General features: G+C 34.8%; 2 protein-coding genes across 3 annotated transcripts; one reads left to right on the plus strand and one right to left on the minus strand.

Moving 5' to 3' along the window:
• Positions 1-831: 831 nt before the first annotated feature.
• LOC143632267 (NADH-cytochrome b5 reductase-like protein) lies at positions 832-4,562 on the plus strand. Its single transcript, XM_077100828.1, has 11 exons — positions 832-1,074; positions 2,278-2,320; positions 2,412-2,487; positions 2,572-2,631; positions 2,739-2,789; positions 2,874-2,999; positions 3,090-3,141; positions 3,629-3,706; positions 3,793-3,882; positions 3,956-4,069; positions 4,180-4,562. The coding sequence occupies exons 1-11, from the start codon at positions 904-906 to the stop codon at positions 4,303-4,305; spliced, it is 987 nt and encodes a 328-aa protein (XP_076956943.1). The 5' UTR covers positions 832-903; the 3' UTR covers positions 4,306-4,562.
• A 1,534-nt stretch (positions 4,563-6,096) lies between these two features.
• On the minus strand, positions 6,097-10,648 carry LOC143632358 (adenine nucleotide transporter BT1, chloroplastic/mitochondrial-like). Of its 2 annotated transcripts, XM_077100900.1 has the most exons (4): positions 10,393-10,648; positions 8,265-8,867; positions 8,015-8,176; positions 6,097-6,711 (listed from the first exon to the last, which is right to left on the minus strand). In XM_077100900.1, exons 2-4 carry the CDS (start codon positions 8,811-8,813, stop codon positions 6,238-6,240), a joined length of 1,185 nt encoding a protein of 394 aa, XP_076957015.1. In that variant the 5' UTR covers positions 8,814-8,867; positions 10,393-10,648; the 3' UTR covers positions 6,097-6,237. The 2 variants fall into 2 exon arrangements, with proteins under 2 accessions (XP_076957015.1, XP_076957014.1); XM_077100899.1 differs by lacking the exon at positions 10,393-10,648 and having other exon boundaries at positions 6,098-6,711; positions 8,265-8,978.
• Positions 10,649-16,759: the final 6,111 nt, after the last annotated feature.

A 16,759-nucleotide genomic window follows, 5' to 3' on the forward strand; every position in this document is an offset into this window, starting at 1 on the left:
AAATGCCCCCTTAATATTGTTAAACTCTTTCAAAGTACTACTAAATTAAAAGGCAATGCAATATAGGGGTGAACATTAACCGAATTGTAATTGGAAATCGATATTAACTGAAAATCGAATCAATCGAAAACTAATAAACTGAAAATTGGTTATCGTGTTTTTGTACCTTCTGTAAACTGAACCATTCATATGCTCATATATTTCTACTTTTATACATTCGTTTCATGTTTTATACCTTCATTTCATGTGCTTCTAAGCAAAACTTTTAGCCCAAGTTTGGTTTTGGTTTGGGTTATTAACCGATTAACCGAAAGCCAACAAACTAACCGAACTGATTAACCAAAAGCCGATTGGTTTATATAATAGATTAACCAATGATTTTGAACTTGATTTACGTTAACAAACGAACCAAACCGAGCACATCTTAGCCTAGAGGTGGATTCCCCAACCCTAAACTGAACCTGGTTCTACTTGACCCCACAAGTACGTAGTTACGTACCAGGTTTCCAAAACTGACTCGGACCCACCGAAACTGGTTCCACCTCTACCTGGTCAAGACCCAGACCTAAGTACCCAACCCGATAAAAACCCAGCAAACCCGAACCCAATTCGGGGTACCCGACCTGAAACCAAACGTGGTTCCGCCGGACCTATTGATACGAACCACGTTTCAGTTTCTCTCAGACCCGTCAAAATCGGTCCCATCTCTGCCCAGCCCCAACCCGGTTCTTAATTTTTGTTGACCAAACCCGAAACCGACTCCTACCCGGTTCCTAAAAAGCATACAATGGAACACACCACAGTCGATTACTCACTTTCCCCTGGAATCCGTTAGCTTAACTTAACGATCTGAAAACCAAACCCTCAAAATCTCACTTCCGTCATCACTCTCAATCCTCAAACATGTCGACGTTCTTCAGAAGATTAAGCAAAGCTACACCGATCGCATTCTCCAACGCCTTTCGCAGCCACTCGCAATCACAATCGCAATCGCATTTCCGGATTCCAATCGGAGCGATCGCGGCAGTCTCCGGTGGAATCTCCTATTTTTATTACTTTTCAGAGCCTAATTTGGTAATTCTTCTTCATCATCATCATCATCATCATATTATTATTATTATTATTATTCTTATTATTATTATGTGTTTACGCCGTTGTGTGGAATATGTGATCTGAAATTGTGGCTTTTAAGCAGTTTTGTTTGATTTCAGATGTTAGGATTAGGGCTGTTCACGAGCCGAACCGAGTGATGGCTTGCTCGTGCTTAGCTCGTTTTAAACCAAACCGAGCCGATTGGTTCATTTACAAAACGAGCCAAAATTGAACGAGCATTGCGCAGCTCGCTTACAAGCCGAAATCACATGATTGTTTTTTGATTGAGCATCGAGCGAGTTTCTGAGCATTATTTATCTCTTTTTTCACTTAAGTTTATTTATAAGAGATATGTTTGAAGTTGGATATAATGTGCCTGAATATAAATTAGTAGCTTTTAAGCGAGTGTATAAAACAATGAAATTGACTGAGAAAGGGAAACTTTAAAGCGGTTTAAAAAGTGTGTGTGTGTGTGTGATTATTTATATAGAAAAGTAAATTAAAATATAATTCGAGCCAACCGAACCAAACCGAGCGTACATTTGCTCGTGCTTGGCTCATTTACAAACTGAACCGAGCCGAATAGGAGCGAACGCTTTCCGAGCTATCGTCGAGCGTCAAGTAGTTTGGATAGCCCTAGTTAGGATGTTGTTGATTAAGTTTGTGCGTATACTATTTAGGAACGTTATACCAGATTGTCTAAATAGTAAATGTTAATCTACGAAAGAAGAAGAGAGTTTAACTGTGAATCTTGGCTCTCAAATAGGCTGTGATTCTATCATTGTTATCACATGCTTTTGACTTTTGAATATAATTTGTATTTCGAGAAGATCTACGGCAATGTATGCTATAATCTCAGACATGAAAGTAGGATGTTTAGGGTATCACTCTAAAATGGATATTCAACAGCAAACAAAACTCTTTATGATACATACTTTTAATATATGAATGTAACATAGTGAATCATTTGTTGGAGAATAAGAGGATTACACCATTTGTATATAAGAAATCCCTAAATATACTTGAAACTTGGTTTAAGAAAAAATACAAAGCATGGAACTAGTCCTAAGTTGGTTCACCGACCACTATGATACATATTTTGTAAGGATACACAAATATAGAGATAGTGAACTGTGAATCTATTAATGGGATCACTGATCATTTATTTGTTTGCTCTACTTACAGGTTCATTTGGATCAAATCAACGAGGAGGCTGGCCCTAAAACTGGTAAGTATTGATTGTTGCATAACTCTCATCTCATACTAAAACTGCTGTAATTTTAGCTCAAATGGTGATTCTTTTGTAACTTGTATTTCAGCTCTCATTTCTGATAAATGGGTAGAGTTTAAGCTTCAAGAGAGGGCTAAAGTCAGCCATAATACTCAGCTATACAGGTTACATTCACAGTTCTTTATTTTCTTATTATATAATTATCAGAAGTTACAATTCTAAAATTCCAACTTGTATTATAAATGTAGGTTTTCGTTCGATCCGAATCTCAAATTGGGGCTCGATGTTGCATCATGCCTCATCACAAGGCAAGTTTGTTTAACACCTTTATGAAATCAAGTTTATAATGTTATCAACTTAGGTTAACTACTTGGTTTTAGAAATAAATCTTATGTGTTTTATTCTTGATTTGCAGGGCTCCGTTGGGAGAAGATGCTGAAGGGAAAACAAAATATGTTGTCCGCCCGTAAGTTTTATGTGAATATGAACATAATTATTAGTTAATGTAACTGAATAATAATATTGAACTTGATGACTTGTGTATGTTCAGGTACACCCCGATATCGGATCCAGATTCTAAAGGTTACTTTGATTTGATGATCAAGATTTACCCTGAAGGGAAAATGAGTCAACATTTTGATAAACTAAAGCCGGGTGATGTGCTTGAAGTAAAAGGGTAAACCGTTTACTTAAGCTATAATATAGAACCTTGAATTTTCAGTGAATTGTGCGTTTGATTACAACTGATTGAATGGATCTTTTGCAGACCCATTGAAAAGATCCGATACACACCCAATATGAAGAAACACATTGGCATGGTGAGTGCAATTTGTAGCACTATAAACGAGCTGAACGTTCAATCAACCGTTTGTTTCTGTTTATTAAATATACGAGCGAGCATGAACACATGTCTCGTTTGTTCATCTATGTTCATGAACGTTTGTTCATTTGAATTCGTCGTTTGTGTTCATTCATGCTCATTATTTATGTTTGCTTAAGTTCATTTGTTTACGTGCGTTAATATTTTTGGTTTAAATGTTTAAGAGCCATTGCAAGTTAGTCTAGTTTGAATAACCTTTTAGGCCCAACGCATTGTTGTTCACATTTACTTTTAAAAGGTTTTAGCTCAGTTATGATTGTTCGTCTATGTTCAGTTATGTTCATTCGTTTATATAGTTAACAAACAAACATAAACGAACATGAACACGTTCATTTTCTTAATGATCAAACACGAACAAGAAAATATTGTTTGTTTAGTTGTTCATGTACAATCGTTTCTTTCACTAATAAATTTATGCTTTCCAGATTGCAGGTGGGTCCGGTATCACCCCAATGCTTCAAGTCATTGAAGCCATTCTTAAGAACCCCGAAGATAACACCAAAGTAAGCAACGTTTTCTTCTTTTAGCATGTCACGTGTCGTGCACATAATCAAGGACAAAAGGTAATTTACTATTGATATTATTTCAGGTATCTTTGATTTATGCAAATGTATCACCTGATGACATTCTACTGAAAAAGAAACTCGATATGCTTGCTGCCAGCCATCCCAATTTAAAGGTACCACCTTTGTTTTTTCAAACCATGTATTATAGTGTATTCTTGTTATTTATTGTTTAAAAAAAACTTTCAGGTGTTTTATACGGTTGACACTCCATCGAAATACTGGGTTGGAGGTACGGGTTACATATCAAAAGATATGGCCTCAAAAGGGTTACCTGCTCCAAGTGATGATACGCTTATACTTGTAAGATCTTCCTTAAGATCTTTGTATTATAAATTATATGACAACGGTTTATTTGAATATTGTTATTATTACTACATGTGACATATATACTATGTTGTTGGTTGTTTTAGGTTTGTGGTCCACCTGGCATGATGGCACACGTGTCTGGCGGGAAGGCGAAAGATTGGACACAAGGGGAGGTGAGCGGTGTGCTTAAGGAGCTTGGATACACAGAAGACATGGTTTACAAGTTTTAGAATAGAATAGAGTTAATTAATGGAATAAGTTTTGTTATCAGAAGAGCGAGATCGCTTTTCAAAACTTTTTGAGTTCATACCGAGAACAAATCATTACCTATATCTTGAGGAAGTATAAGATTTGATTTGGTTTGAGTGTATGGTTATTGTTATTGTGGAAGACTTGGGTAGTTGGGTTGGTGGCGAGTTGTAGTAGAATAAATGTATGGGTGGTTATTTAAATCGGTTTTGCTTTCGATGGCAGCACTCGCACTTGATTTTGATGTTAAATCGGTTTTGTCTGCAATTCGTTTTGGTTTATGTTGTTTTCAATGTTTTTCGTTTCTGATTTTGATTTATGCTACTTGTTCGTGTTCACCATCGTCTGCAATTAACGAAGAAAAGGTCTTTCACATGTACAAACATGCAAATGTGTCATATTGACATATTGCACAACATATTGCCAACACGATGAACACAATTTGGTGAAGTACTGATACTGATTGTGTACAAATGTTTCGTAGATGTATTATTGAAATATTTTCAAAATAATACCTAAGAAAGTGAAGTGCTAGTGACATCAGACGATTACTAGAAAGCACATGCAACTGAATTCAACCGAATACTGACTTCTAGGAAAGCTATAAAGCATTGATTGTATGCATTAAGCTTAGAAAAATTGCCCATTGCTCACTTCCATAGAAAAGTCAATATACACGAGGTGCCTATGATATCCGACCATTATGCTCGAGGCAGTTGGATCACATGATCTCTAGATTTGGCATGTATATATTGGCGCAACGAAGTCTAGCAACGACATCAACTTGATTGTCACTTTTTTGTTTTTAGCCTCACCATTGAAATGATCTTAAAACATTTTTCATTAGATTTTATAAGGTGTCAGTTAACAGTTTGACATGTGCAGATCAACATAGTATGACAAGTAGATCTGCTATAAACAGATTTGATAGTCATTTGTTTGACTCAAATTGTTATTATTAAAAAAATATATAATAATAATAACAACCTTAATAGAAAAGTCAATATACACGAGGTGCCTATGATATCCGACCATTATGCTCGAGGCAGTTGGATCACATGATCTCTAGAATTGGCATGCATATATTGGCGCAACGAAGTCTAGCAACGACATCAACTTGATTGTCATTTTTTAGTTTTTAGCCTCACCATTGAAATGATCTTAAAACATTTTTCATTAGATTTTATAAGGTGTCAGTTAACAGTTTGACATGTGCAGATCAACATAGTATGACAAGTAGATCTGCTATAAACAGATTTGATAGTCATTTGTTTGACTCAAATTGTTATTATTAAAAAAATATATAATAATAATAACAACCTTAATAGAAAAGTCAATATACACGAGGTGCCTATGATATCCGACCATTATGCTCGAGGCAGTTAGATCTCTACATGATCTCTAGATTTGGCATGCATATATTGGCGCAACGAAGTCTAGCAACGACATCAACTTGATTGTCATTTTTTAGTTTTTAGCCTCACCATTGAAATGATCTTAAAACATTTTTCATTAGATTTTATAAAATGTCAGTTAACAGTTTGACATGTGCAGGTCAACATAGTATGACAAGGAGATCTGCTATAAACAGATTTGATAGTCATTTGTTTGACTCAAATTGTTATTATTAAAAAAATATATAATAATAATAATATTGTTATTATTATTATTATTATTATTATTATTATTATTATTATTATTATAATAATAACCTTAATCATGTCAAAAACATGAACAATTTCCAAAATGCAAATTTTTTCTCATTCTGAATCTTTCATGTAACATCAAATATCCCTTTGACCAAAGATGTTAAAATTTTCCTCATCCTCAACAAAAAAAACCTATAAAACCAGATTTAATTATCTTTCAAAAAAAAAAAAACTGAATCTCAACTTTCCATCCGAGCCCGCTTCTCACGGTTCATCATCTTCTTTCTCAACCAATATCTTCTTACACGCCTCGTAACACATGAACGATATCCCAGCAGCCGGCACTATCTTAACACAGCTAGGGCCCAACCCACGATACAAACCCGCAGCCCCTTCTTTTTCAAGAATGCTCAAAAGTGCATGAAGCATGTTATTATAGACCCGCCCGTTTACAGCGCCTGCCTGCATATGTTTACGGGCCACCTCAAGTGGAAAAGTTGCACTGCTCGAAATTGCACCCGCTGCTGACCCGATTAACAAAGTTGCAATGTTCCCAATATCTTCTTTTTTCAAGATTTTCTTGTATGCTTTTCGCAACGTGTCGTATGCAAAATAATTTGTAGCAGCGTATGGGATGACACCGATTAAACTTGGTGTGAGGCCTCGGTACAGTTCGGTGGGACCCTCTTCTGTCACAATTTTTATAAATGCGTCTACAAGATTCTTGTACACTCCCCTCTGAAGAAGGGCAATATAAATGTCAAATATTTTTATAGAAAAATATATTATAAGAATTTATTTCTAATTTTAAATCGGGAAATGGCAATATGGATTGTAACTTTTATGTGAATTTTTTTTGTTTAAAGTGTGAAAAACAAAACTTATGCTCATACTTTTTAGCGATATGTCTTCAAATAATATGTTATTTTTACTGTATTGATCATTTATTAATTTTATTAGAAATCATAATGAATAAAAACAATTATTTGGTTGCAATAAAGTGTTTAAAACTTATCATTATTAATCAAATTTGTAAAAATATGTTCAACTAAACATGCACGTGTTTAGTACATAGTGAAATTAAGTAGTACATATTTTTAAAACAATTTTAAAGTTTAATTCATCCTAAACAAATAGGTTAATGCACAAAGGAGTAATGACAAGGATGAGCATAATTAAATTTCACTTCCTACCAATATAAGTTGGAACGCAGTTTAGGCGAATGTTCTAAAAGGATGAACTCGACATTTTAGGTAAATGATAACTACACAACATAAAATCAATTATCATAATAACTATAAATCGAGAGTCCAAGCGTCCAACCTTGAAGACGTAGATCAGCATAAATATAAATTTAAATGAATACAACAAAAAGTTTAGAACGGGGAACATGAAGTATAATTAGTGATTCCATTGCTTGTTATGGTTGGATGTTCATTGTTTTGCCTCTTGGAATGGGACCGTTGGTACCACAGTTACTTCTACCAGCTCTTCTAATGTCATCATGCTTGGCATTCATTGCCATCCATTTTCCTCATCTATTTAATGGTTCAAGTTGGTGGCATGAGATAGAACGGAAATGAAACCAAGAACAACGGCATCAAAACAACCAGCAAGGACAGCTATGGTATCAACACTCTCATTCCCAAAGGCAAAAACAACAAGCATTCCGCTACCATAGGTATCACAACCACTCATCCTTGCTCCATATATATGTCTTCATGACTCGACCATAGCTTTATAACAAAGTCTCTAATAAACAAATCTTTGTTGGGTAATTGATCATTTACATATTATGTCACGTTCTTTTTTCTGAAAATTTACCTAAACTGCATTACTCGAACATACTAGTAAAATGTAATGTTTTATCATGCCAATCATCTTCTATACTCATTAGTGTGTTGACGTGTATGTTGAACATGAATTAAACAGTAAAAACTGTTTTAAATATATGTACCGCTTATATACAAAGCACAAGCCAATGGACCCTTTAACCGAAACAACTCATTTGAACCATAAGTGAAAACGGTTAACTTTTTACCTGTACTGTGAGTCGAGTTTTGAGCAATTCAAGAGGGTAGGTGCATATGGTAGAGCTAATTCCAGCACAAGCACCTGCAATCAATGACTCGGGTATACGCGGCTTTGACTTTTCTCCAGCTTTAGGAGTCAAGCTTTTCTTAACCGTATCATAAGCAAATAACTGCAAAATATCGCATACAATCTCATAACACATTTGCTACTAAAATTAATATATAAAGATTGATTACAAATAACTAAATAAGTTATACCTCAATTGCTTTGCTCGGAGCAACACGAATGACATTGACCAAATTGCCCCTAAAAAGGCCAGTCCAACCTTCGGTCTGCATAATATCTTGAAACACTTCAGTACTAGAATGCCCACAACTACCAACCATCAAATGAGTTCTTATTGTCTCTAATGGAGCAACACAAGTTCTCGAAACCGCACCGGCAATCGCACCACTAATTAACCTCCTTAAAGATGGATTCCCAATCTTGATCTTCAACTTCAACCCCTTTTTTTTCTTTAAAACAACACCGTTCAATACCTCCATTTTTGGTACCTCAATAACCGCAAAACCAGATTCGGGTGCCAATAAAGATGGAAGTTTGACACCTTCATTATCATTTGTTGTTATTGAAGTTGGTGAGTTATCGTTCACATTTCCAAAACTACCCCTACCCATCTGCCCAACACTTGCGAAAAAGGCTCCGGATTGAGAAATATTATCATCTCTAGAACACCAAAGAAACCCTATTCCAGAATTTGGGAATAACCCGTCTTTATTATTCTCCAATAAACCCCTTGTATCCATTAAGCTCACCACCAAGATTAAAATAATCCCAATAATAAAGCCCAATAAAAAGGTCTGCTTTCTACAAGAACATGATGATGAAAACAATAATTAGTGAAATAAAACCTTAAAATATGGCAAAGGCTGTGTCTTTAAGCTAAGAATATGCGGTTATGATGCTGACTATTAAAATGATAAATTATTTAAAAAATCAAATCTTTTTCAAGAAATATAAATACCCATTGTAGTGATTAATTAAAATTTTAATTAACATAACCATGTGATGAAAAAAATTGATAAAGATTGAATCTTTTTTAAATGATTAAAGAACCCAAATAAGTAATGAACACTGTGAAGAACAATGTTACATAAAAAACAATTAGTAAATAAACTAATAAAGCCTTAACACATGGCAATGGCTGTGTCTTTAAGCTAAGAATATGATAAAAGATTAGCAAAAACCCAATATTTTTCAAAAAATATAAATGCCCAATAAAAACCTTAAGCATATGGCAATGGCTGTGTCTTTAAGCTAAGAACATGATAAAAGATTAATAAAAATCCAATCTTTTTCAAGAAATATAATACCCAGTTTAGTATATTTATTAGAGTTTTGATTAACATAACCATAATATGAAAACATTGATAAAAATTGAATCTTTTTTTAACAATAATTAGTAAAATAAAACCTTAACATATGGAAATGGCTGTGTCTTTAAGCTAAGAGTATGATACAAGATTAGTAAAAAAACAATCTTTTGCAAGAAATATAAATACCCATTTTAGTGATTAATTAGGGTTTTGATTAACATAACCATATGATGAAAACATTGATAAAAATTGAATCTTTTTTGAACAATAATTAGTAAAATAAAACCCTTAAACATATGGAAATGGCTGTATCTTTAAGCTAAGAATATGATAAAAAGATTAACAAAAAACCAATCTTTTTCAAGAAATATAAATACCCAGTTTAGCATACTAATTAGGGTTTTGATTAGCATAACCATGTGGTGATAACATTGATAAAGATTGAATCTTTTTTTAACAATAATTAGTAAAATAAAAACCTTAAACATATGGAAATGGCTGTGTCTTTAAGCTAAGAATATGATAAAAGACTAACAAAAATATAATATTTTTCAATAAATTTAAATATCCATTTTAGCATACTAATTAGGGTTTTGATTAACATAACCATATGATGATAAGATTAATTTTTTTTAAAAAATGTAAAGAACCCATATAAGTAATGAACACTATGAACAGCTATGAATATTAAAAATACAATATTGGTTAAGAAACAGAGGAATTAAAGAGTGTTACATAAAAACAATAATTAGTAAAATAAAACCTATGGCTGTGTCTACAAGCTAAGAATATGATAAAAAAAATGAATAAAAAAACCAATCTTTTTCATGAAATTTAAATACCCATTTTAGCATACTAATTAGGGTTTTGATTAACATAACCATATGATGATAAAGATTGAATCTTTTTGAAAAATTTTAACAGCCCATATAAGTAATGAACACATTGAAGAAGTATGAATATTAAAAATTGAATGTTGGTGTAAGAAAGATTAAAGAAAGATTGTTACCAGTTGAGTTATTGGTCTCTCTCTCTCAATACAAATTGCAGAGAGAGAGAGTGGGCAATGGAGGTGTTTGGGTGGTGTATACAATTTGACCTAATTTTTATATTGAGCCACAAGCCCACAAGAAGATACTCTTTCAAGTCATGTTGTCAAATTTAGTTCAAGGGTTATATCATTTTCAATTGTTTATATTTTCATTTATGTCAAATTACACGAGGTCTTGTTTGTGTTTGTTCGTTAAATATTTATTAGGTAAACAAACGTTTCATGAACATGTAATAGTGAGAAACTTCTTTATTTGTGTTTGTTCGTTAAGAAAATTATTTGGATTGTGTTTTTTAGTTAATTTTATAAATGAACATAAACAAATTTATTAATTTGAAAAAATAAATAAATATAGAAACAAGGTTCTTAAACTCAAGCAATGGACATATTCATTTGAAGTTATGTTGGGCATGTACTTTACATAATTGGTTGAAAACACTTAACATGATAATGTATGAGGTTGGCAAGTGAGTAAGTGACCGACAATTCGTGAAACTTGGAAGCCAATGTGAGGAAGGAAAGGGGTAAGTGACGGTGTGAATTTGATGAGTGAGGATTTGGGTTTCTAGTTTAAAAGTTAAGTTGGTATCGCCCATGTTTGGGTCAAGTTGTTTCGAAAATGCAAAGCTACTGAAAGTTACTTGAATTTGATTTTCAAAATCATTTGTTTTTCATCAAAACTAATTATCATAATCAACTTTGTTATTCAGTATCAAAATTGAAGGTTGGTATCAATTTTGAGGTGCGAGCCAGCTGATAAGTAACAAACGTTGTATGGCTGTCAAATGACGATTATGGTGGTTGTAACCGCCACATTTCATGACGTTTCATAAAGGATGCGATGATTCTTGCACATGTTCACCTCTATAAATAGAAATCGATTTGGCCAAAAATAGGGTACGAAAATTTTAACATATTTCACACTTGTTCTTTATCTCACTAAGAAATGTTTAACTAAGTATTTGAGTGTCAACAAAAGAATCCAATATAGAAGTGTCCACACGATTTCCATATATATCAAAGCTATAACTAACAACAATATCAACATACGCCACAAATGCACCGTCATTTTGTCAAGAGGATAATATTGGCGTCTTTCAATGGAGAATGGTACAACGGTTGTCATGAAACTTCTTGCATTATGTAGAGGAGAGAGAGGGAGCAAGCCAAATCAACTTGGAAAGGATACTTGAAGCATTTGGATGCAAGATCAAGTGGGAGTCAACATTCCATCCTTGTGTCATGTTTTGTCCCTTAGGTGTGACTTATGACCTATACTTGTTTCGGCTAACAAGTATGGTCAAATTTAGCGGTTTTCGGTTATGACTATATTTTGCATGTGTATGCTTGGTTGTTTGTTTTACTTAATGTAATGTGTGGTTGATAGATATTAGGATATCCAAACCGTCACATAGGAACGACAACAAGCATAAAACGGGTTCTAATATATATTTGGTAATATCGCGTCAATTAGTTTAATTAAATGGGTTTATTAAAACTAAGCGATCACTCACCTATAATAAAATTGGTTTTATTATAACTAGAACCTTGAAAATTGGTTTTCAAAATCGCCATATTTCTAAATGCATGTTAGGATATGGCATAATGTTTTTCAACTAGAATATTTGAAAATTTAAAATCCCTTTTTCAAATTACCAAGGAAACAAGTCTAACACCATCCTTTTGTATGACACTTAACGTATTAGGGAACTTTAAATGGGATAAAGGTCACCTAACCATTTTGAGCAAACTAATATACTTAGGGTAATATTAACATATTTGTGGGATAAAGGTCACCTAACCACTTGTATGTTAATCTTACATGTTTATACAAGTAGGACGACTTGAATTGGAAACCATGTGATAAAGGTCACCTAAGCATGGGATCCAATGGTGTTGATGGGATAAACATGCCAACACGAAATAAGGATTTCGAATGGTCCCATACCTCTAGAAGTTGCAAAGGGTTGCAATTGTCAAGGTTGACTACCTTGTTAAATCAAATAACGGGATAAAGGTCACCTAACCGAAATTTGATTTATCGTTGGATTCTAGAATTTAATTATTATTTTAAAATCTGAAATAAAAGGGTATTAATAATTAAATTGATTATAATACTAAATAGAACTTTGTTAAATTTTGTAGATGGCCACTAACAATGCAAACACCTCTACCCATAACACCCGTAACCTATCCTTAAGAACCATCCTTGAAAAGGATCGTCTAAACCATAATAACTTTATGGATTGGTATCGCAACTTGAGAATAGTTCTCAAACAAGAAGAGATATCATATGTCTTAGACGATCCCATTCCCGATGAGCCTAACGTGGAAGATGAGGAGGCTTATAACGATTGGGTCAATTACACCAAAGATTCGGTGCAAGCCTCTTGCCTCATGTTGGGGACTATGATTCCCGAAATCCAAAAGGATTTCGAGCATCATGGGGCATACGACATGATAACTCAATTGAAGGAAATGTTCCTTCAACAAGCTAGAGCGGAACGTTTCGAAACGGTTCGAGCGTTTCATGCATGTCGTATGGAGGAAACCCAAACCGTCTCATCTTATGTCCTAAAGATGAAAAGCTACATCGAAAAGCTTCGTAGGTTGAATTGTCCCGTGTCTAATGAGTTGGCTACGGATTTGATCCTCAACTCTTTGACCAAAAGGTTTGAAACCTTTGTCATGAATTATAACATGAATGGGTGGGACAAAAGCATTGGTGAGCTTCACGCAATGCTAAGAACGGCCGAAGCGGGAATGGGTAAAAAGGCTTTACCCGTTCTAACAATCGATGAAGGAAAAAGGGGACATAACTCCAACCCCAAAGCAAGTGTTGCTAAGGGCAAGGGCCACGTCCGAGGAAAGGGAAAGAGGAAAGCCATCACGCCCATCAAACCGAAGGAAAAGAAGCAAAAGGTTGCGGCGCAAGATCCATGCTTTGAGTGTGGAGAGATAGGTCATTGGAAAAGGAATTGTCCGACCTATCTCAAAGCGTTAAAAGATAAGAGGGATGCGGGGCATACCTCAGGTATTATCTTTACTATACATATTGAACTAAATGTTATTTCTTCAAATACATGGGTACTTGATACCGGATGTGGAACTCACATTTGCAATTTGTTGCAGGGGTTCAAAAGAAGTAAACAACTCAACAAAGGGGACATTAGTCTCTTTATGGGCAATGGAGCAAGAGTTGAAGTCCAAGCCCAAGGAGACTACATATTAAATCTTCCAAGTGGTTTGGAAGTAATTTTGAAGAATGTTTTGTATGCTCCTAAGTTAAGGAGAAACATTATTTCCGTGTCCCTTTTAAAACAATGTGGCTTTGATCTTAAATTTATAGATTATGATATTCATGTTTTGATGAATGGCATATTTTATTTTAAAGCTATACCCATGAATGGTATATATGAAATAGATCAAATTGGTACGTCACATAGTAGTTCAATGTACAATGTCAACACCAAGAAACTCAAGAAGGACTTGGGTGATTCCTATCTTTGGCATTGTCGCCTTGGACATATAAGCAAGAATCGCATGCAAACTCTTCGCAAGAGTGGTATTCTAGAAACAAATGAGTATGATTCATTTGATGTATGTGAATCTTGTTTACAAGGCAAAATGACAAAGCAACCCTTTAATAAAACTTTTGAAAGGTCAAAAGAATTATTGGGTATCATACATTCGGATGTATGTGGTCCTTTTAGACCAATGACTAGGAATGGTGAAAGATACTTCATTACCTTTATTGACGATTATAGTCGATATGGTTATGTGTACTTATTGAAACACAAAGATGAAGCTTTTGAAATGTTCAAAGACTTCAAAACTGAAGTAGAAAGACAACTCAAGACCACAATCAAAGTACTTCGTAGTGATAGAGGAGGTGAATACCTAAGTGGTGTTTTTCAAGATCATCTTAAGAGTTGTGGAATTATTTCACAACTTACTCCACCTGGAACACCACAACATAATGGTGTGTCTGAAAGGAGAAATCGTACCCTATTAGATATGGTTCGATCGATGATGGCTAGAAGCACTTTACCTCTATCATTTTGGGGCTATGCTTTACTTTCCGCTGTTCGCATATTGAATATGGCTCCAACCAAGAAAGTGGAGAAGACACCTTTTGAAATATGGCATGGAAAGGCTCCATCGCTATCATTCTTAAGAGTTTGGGGTTGTGAAGCTTATGTAAAGCAATACACCCCAAACAAATTAGAAGTCCGATCCACTAAGTGTATCTTTATAGGTTATCCTAAAGATGATTTAGGATATTACTTTTACGATCCTAGTGAGCAAAATGTTATTATTGCTCGAAAGGGTAAGTTCTTGGAAACTAAGTTCCTTAAGGAAGGAACTAATAGTAGAACAGTGAAACTTGATGAGGATCAAGAACCACAAGATGATACACAATTGGTTGATACTAGCACTCAACAAGAGGTTGTTGAAAGTGATCAAGTGGTTGATCAAAACACACAAAACGTTCGCAGATCTGGTAGAGTTAGCAATCCACCTGAAAGATATGGATTTTTTGTAGAAGGTTGCTACGTGGTAGATTCGGATGAACCAACCACATACCGTGATGCAATGTCCAAGAATGATTGTGACAAATGGCTTGAAGCCATGAACGTTGAGATGCAATCCATGTATGACAACCAAGTTTGGGAATTGGTTGAACCACCACTCAACTCCAAAGCTGTTGGAAGTAAGTGGGTTTTCAAAAGAAAAACTGATATGCATGGAAACTTGGATACTTATAAAGCAAGACTTGTAGCTAAGGGTTTCACTCAAACTCAAGGGGTTGATTATGATGAAACTTTTTCGCCTGTGGCAATGCTAAAGTCTATTAGGATATTATTTGCCATAGCTGCACATTATGATTATGAAATTTGGCAAATGGATGTCAAGACCGCTTTCCTAAATGGATATCTTGAGGAAGATGTCTATATGGTTCAGCCTGAAGGTTTTGTCGATCCAAAACATCCTAATAAAGTATGCAAGTTAAAGAAATCAATCTATGGATTGAAACAAGCATCTAGAACTTGGAATCATCGTTTTGATGAAGAAATCAAAAGTTTTGGGTTCATCAAAAACGCTGATGAGGCTTGTGTGTATAAGAAAGCTAGTGGGAGTATAATTACCTTCTTAGTATTGTATGTCGATGACATTCTACTATTTGGAAATGACATTCCAACCATGGAAAGCGTTAAGGCTTGGCTTGGAAGTAGATTTTCCATCAAGGATCTTGGTGAAGCTGCCTATATTTTGGGAATAAAGATCTATAGGGATAGGTCAAGGCGCTTGATAGGTTTGAACCAAAGTACATACATTGATAAGATCTTGAAAAGGTTCAAGATGGAAAACTCCAAGAAAGGTTTTGTACCTATTCAAAGAGGGACCATATTGAGTTCAGCTCAATGTCCAAGCTCAAAGGGTGAGCAAGAGATGATGAAACAAATCCCATATGCTTCTGCTATAGGATCCATCATGTATGCGATGATATGTACTAGACCGGATGTGTCATGCGCTTTGAGCATGACAAGCAGATACCAACAGAATCCAGGAAACAGTCATTGGATGGCTGTTAAGAACATATTGAAATACCTTAGGAGAACTAAGGATATGTTTCTGATATATGGATCTGGTGAGGAGGAACTCGCTATAAAAGGTTACACGGATGCGAGCTTCCAAACTGATCGAGATGATTCTCGATCACAATCTGGGTATGTGTTCACTCTTAATGGAGGAGCTGTCTCTTGGAAGAGCTCAAAACAGGAAGTGGTAGCATTGTCCACTACAGAATCAGAATACATCGCCGCTTCATTGGCAGCTCAGGAAGCTGCATGGTTGAAGAAATTTATTTCTGATCTAGGGGTGGTCCCTACCATTCAAGACCCCCTAGAAATCTTTTGTGACAACGAGGGTGCGATTGCTCAAATCAAGGAACCTCGTTCGCACCAAAAGACAAGGCACATAGAGCGGAGATTCAACTACATAAGGGATGAAGTTGAAAAAGGAAAGATATGTATTCGCAAAGTTGGAACTGATCAAAATCTTGCGGATCCATTCACGAAGCTCCTAGAAAGACCGAAACATGAGCGTCATGCGAGTGGCTTAGGACTTCGATATTCTAGTAATTGGATTTGATCTATTTTGTATTTACGTTTAAAAGACTTTTGTAATTTAACTCTTTTATATGATTATGGAATCTTGAGTTAAATTCTAATTTTGCATGTTTAATCCATGAATAAGTTATCTTATTCTAAAAGTCCGTAGTCGATCACATTTGTGGGAACAAATATGAAGCAAGACTATT

The sequence above is a fragment of the Bidens hawaiensis genome, unplaced genomic scaffold (genome assembly GCF_021521415.1).
Source record: "Bidens hawaiensis isolate Kalapana, Puna unplaced genomic scaffold, B.hawaiensis_p1.1 tig00006387_1, whole genome shotgun sequence".
Taxonomy (NCBI): domain Eukaryota; kingdom Viridiplantae; phylum Streptophyta; class Magnoliopsida; order Asterales; family Asteraceae; genus Bidens; species Bidens hawaiensis.

What these genes read in the sequence shown, in the direction of transcription:
- LOC143632267 (XM_077100828.1), top strand. Translation starts at nt 904, where the DNA reads ATGTCGACGTTCTTCAGAAGATTAAGCAAAGCTACACCGATCGCATTC. An exon ending in GGAGGCTGGCCCTAAAACTG is followed by an intron (nt 2,321 to 2,411) that starts GTAAGTATTGAT and finishes CTTGTATTTCAG; the next exon opens with CTCTCATTTCTGATAAATGG. An exon ending in GCATCATGCCTCATCACAAG is followed by an intron (nt 2,632 to 2,738) that starts GCAAGTTTGTTT and finishes CTTGATTTGCAG; the next exon opens with GGCTCCGTTGGGAGAAGATG.
- LOC143632358 (XM_077100900.1), bottom strand. Translation starts at nt 8,813, where the DNA reads ATGGATACAAGGGGTTTATTGGAGAATAATAAAGACGGGTTATTCCCA. An exon ending in CTCCGAGCAAAGCAATTGAG is followed by an intron (nt 8,177 to 8,264) that starts GTATAACTTATT and finishes GATATTTTGCAG; the next exon opens with TTATTTGCTTATGATACGGT. An exon ending in AAACTCGACTCACAGTACAG is followed by an intron (nt 6,712 to 8,014) that starts GTAAAAAGTTAA and finishes GCCCTTCTTCAG; the next exon opens with AGGGGAGTGTACAAGAATCT.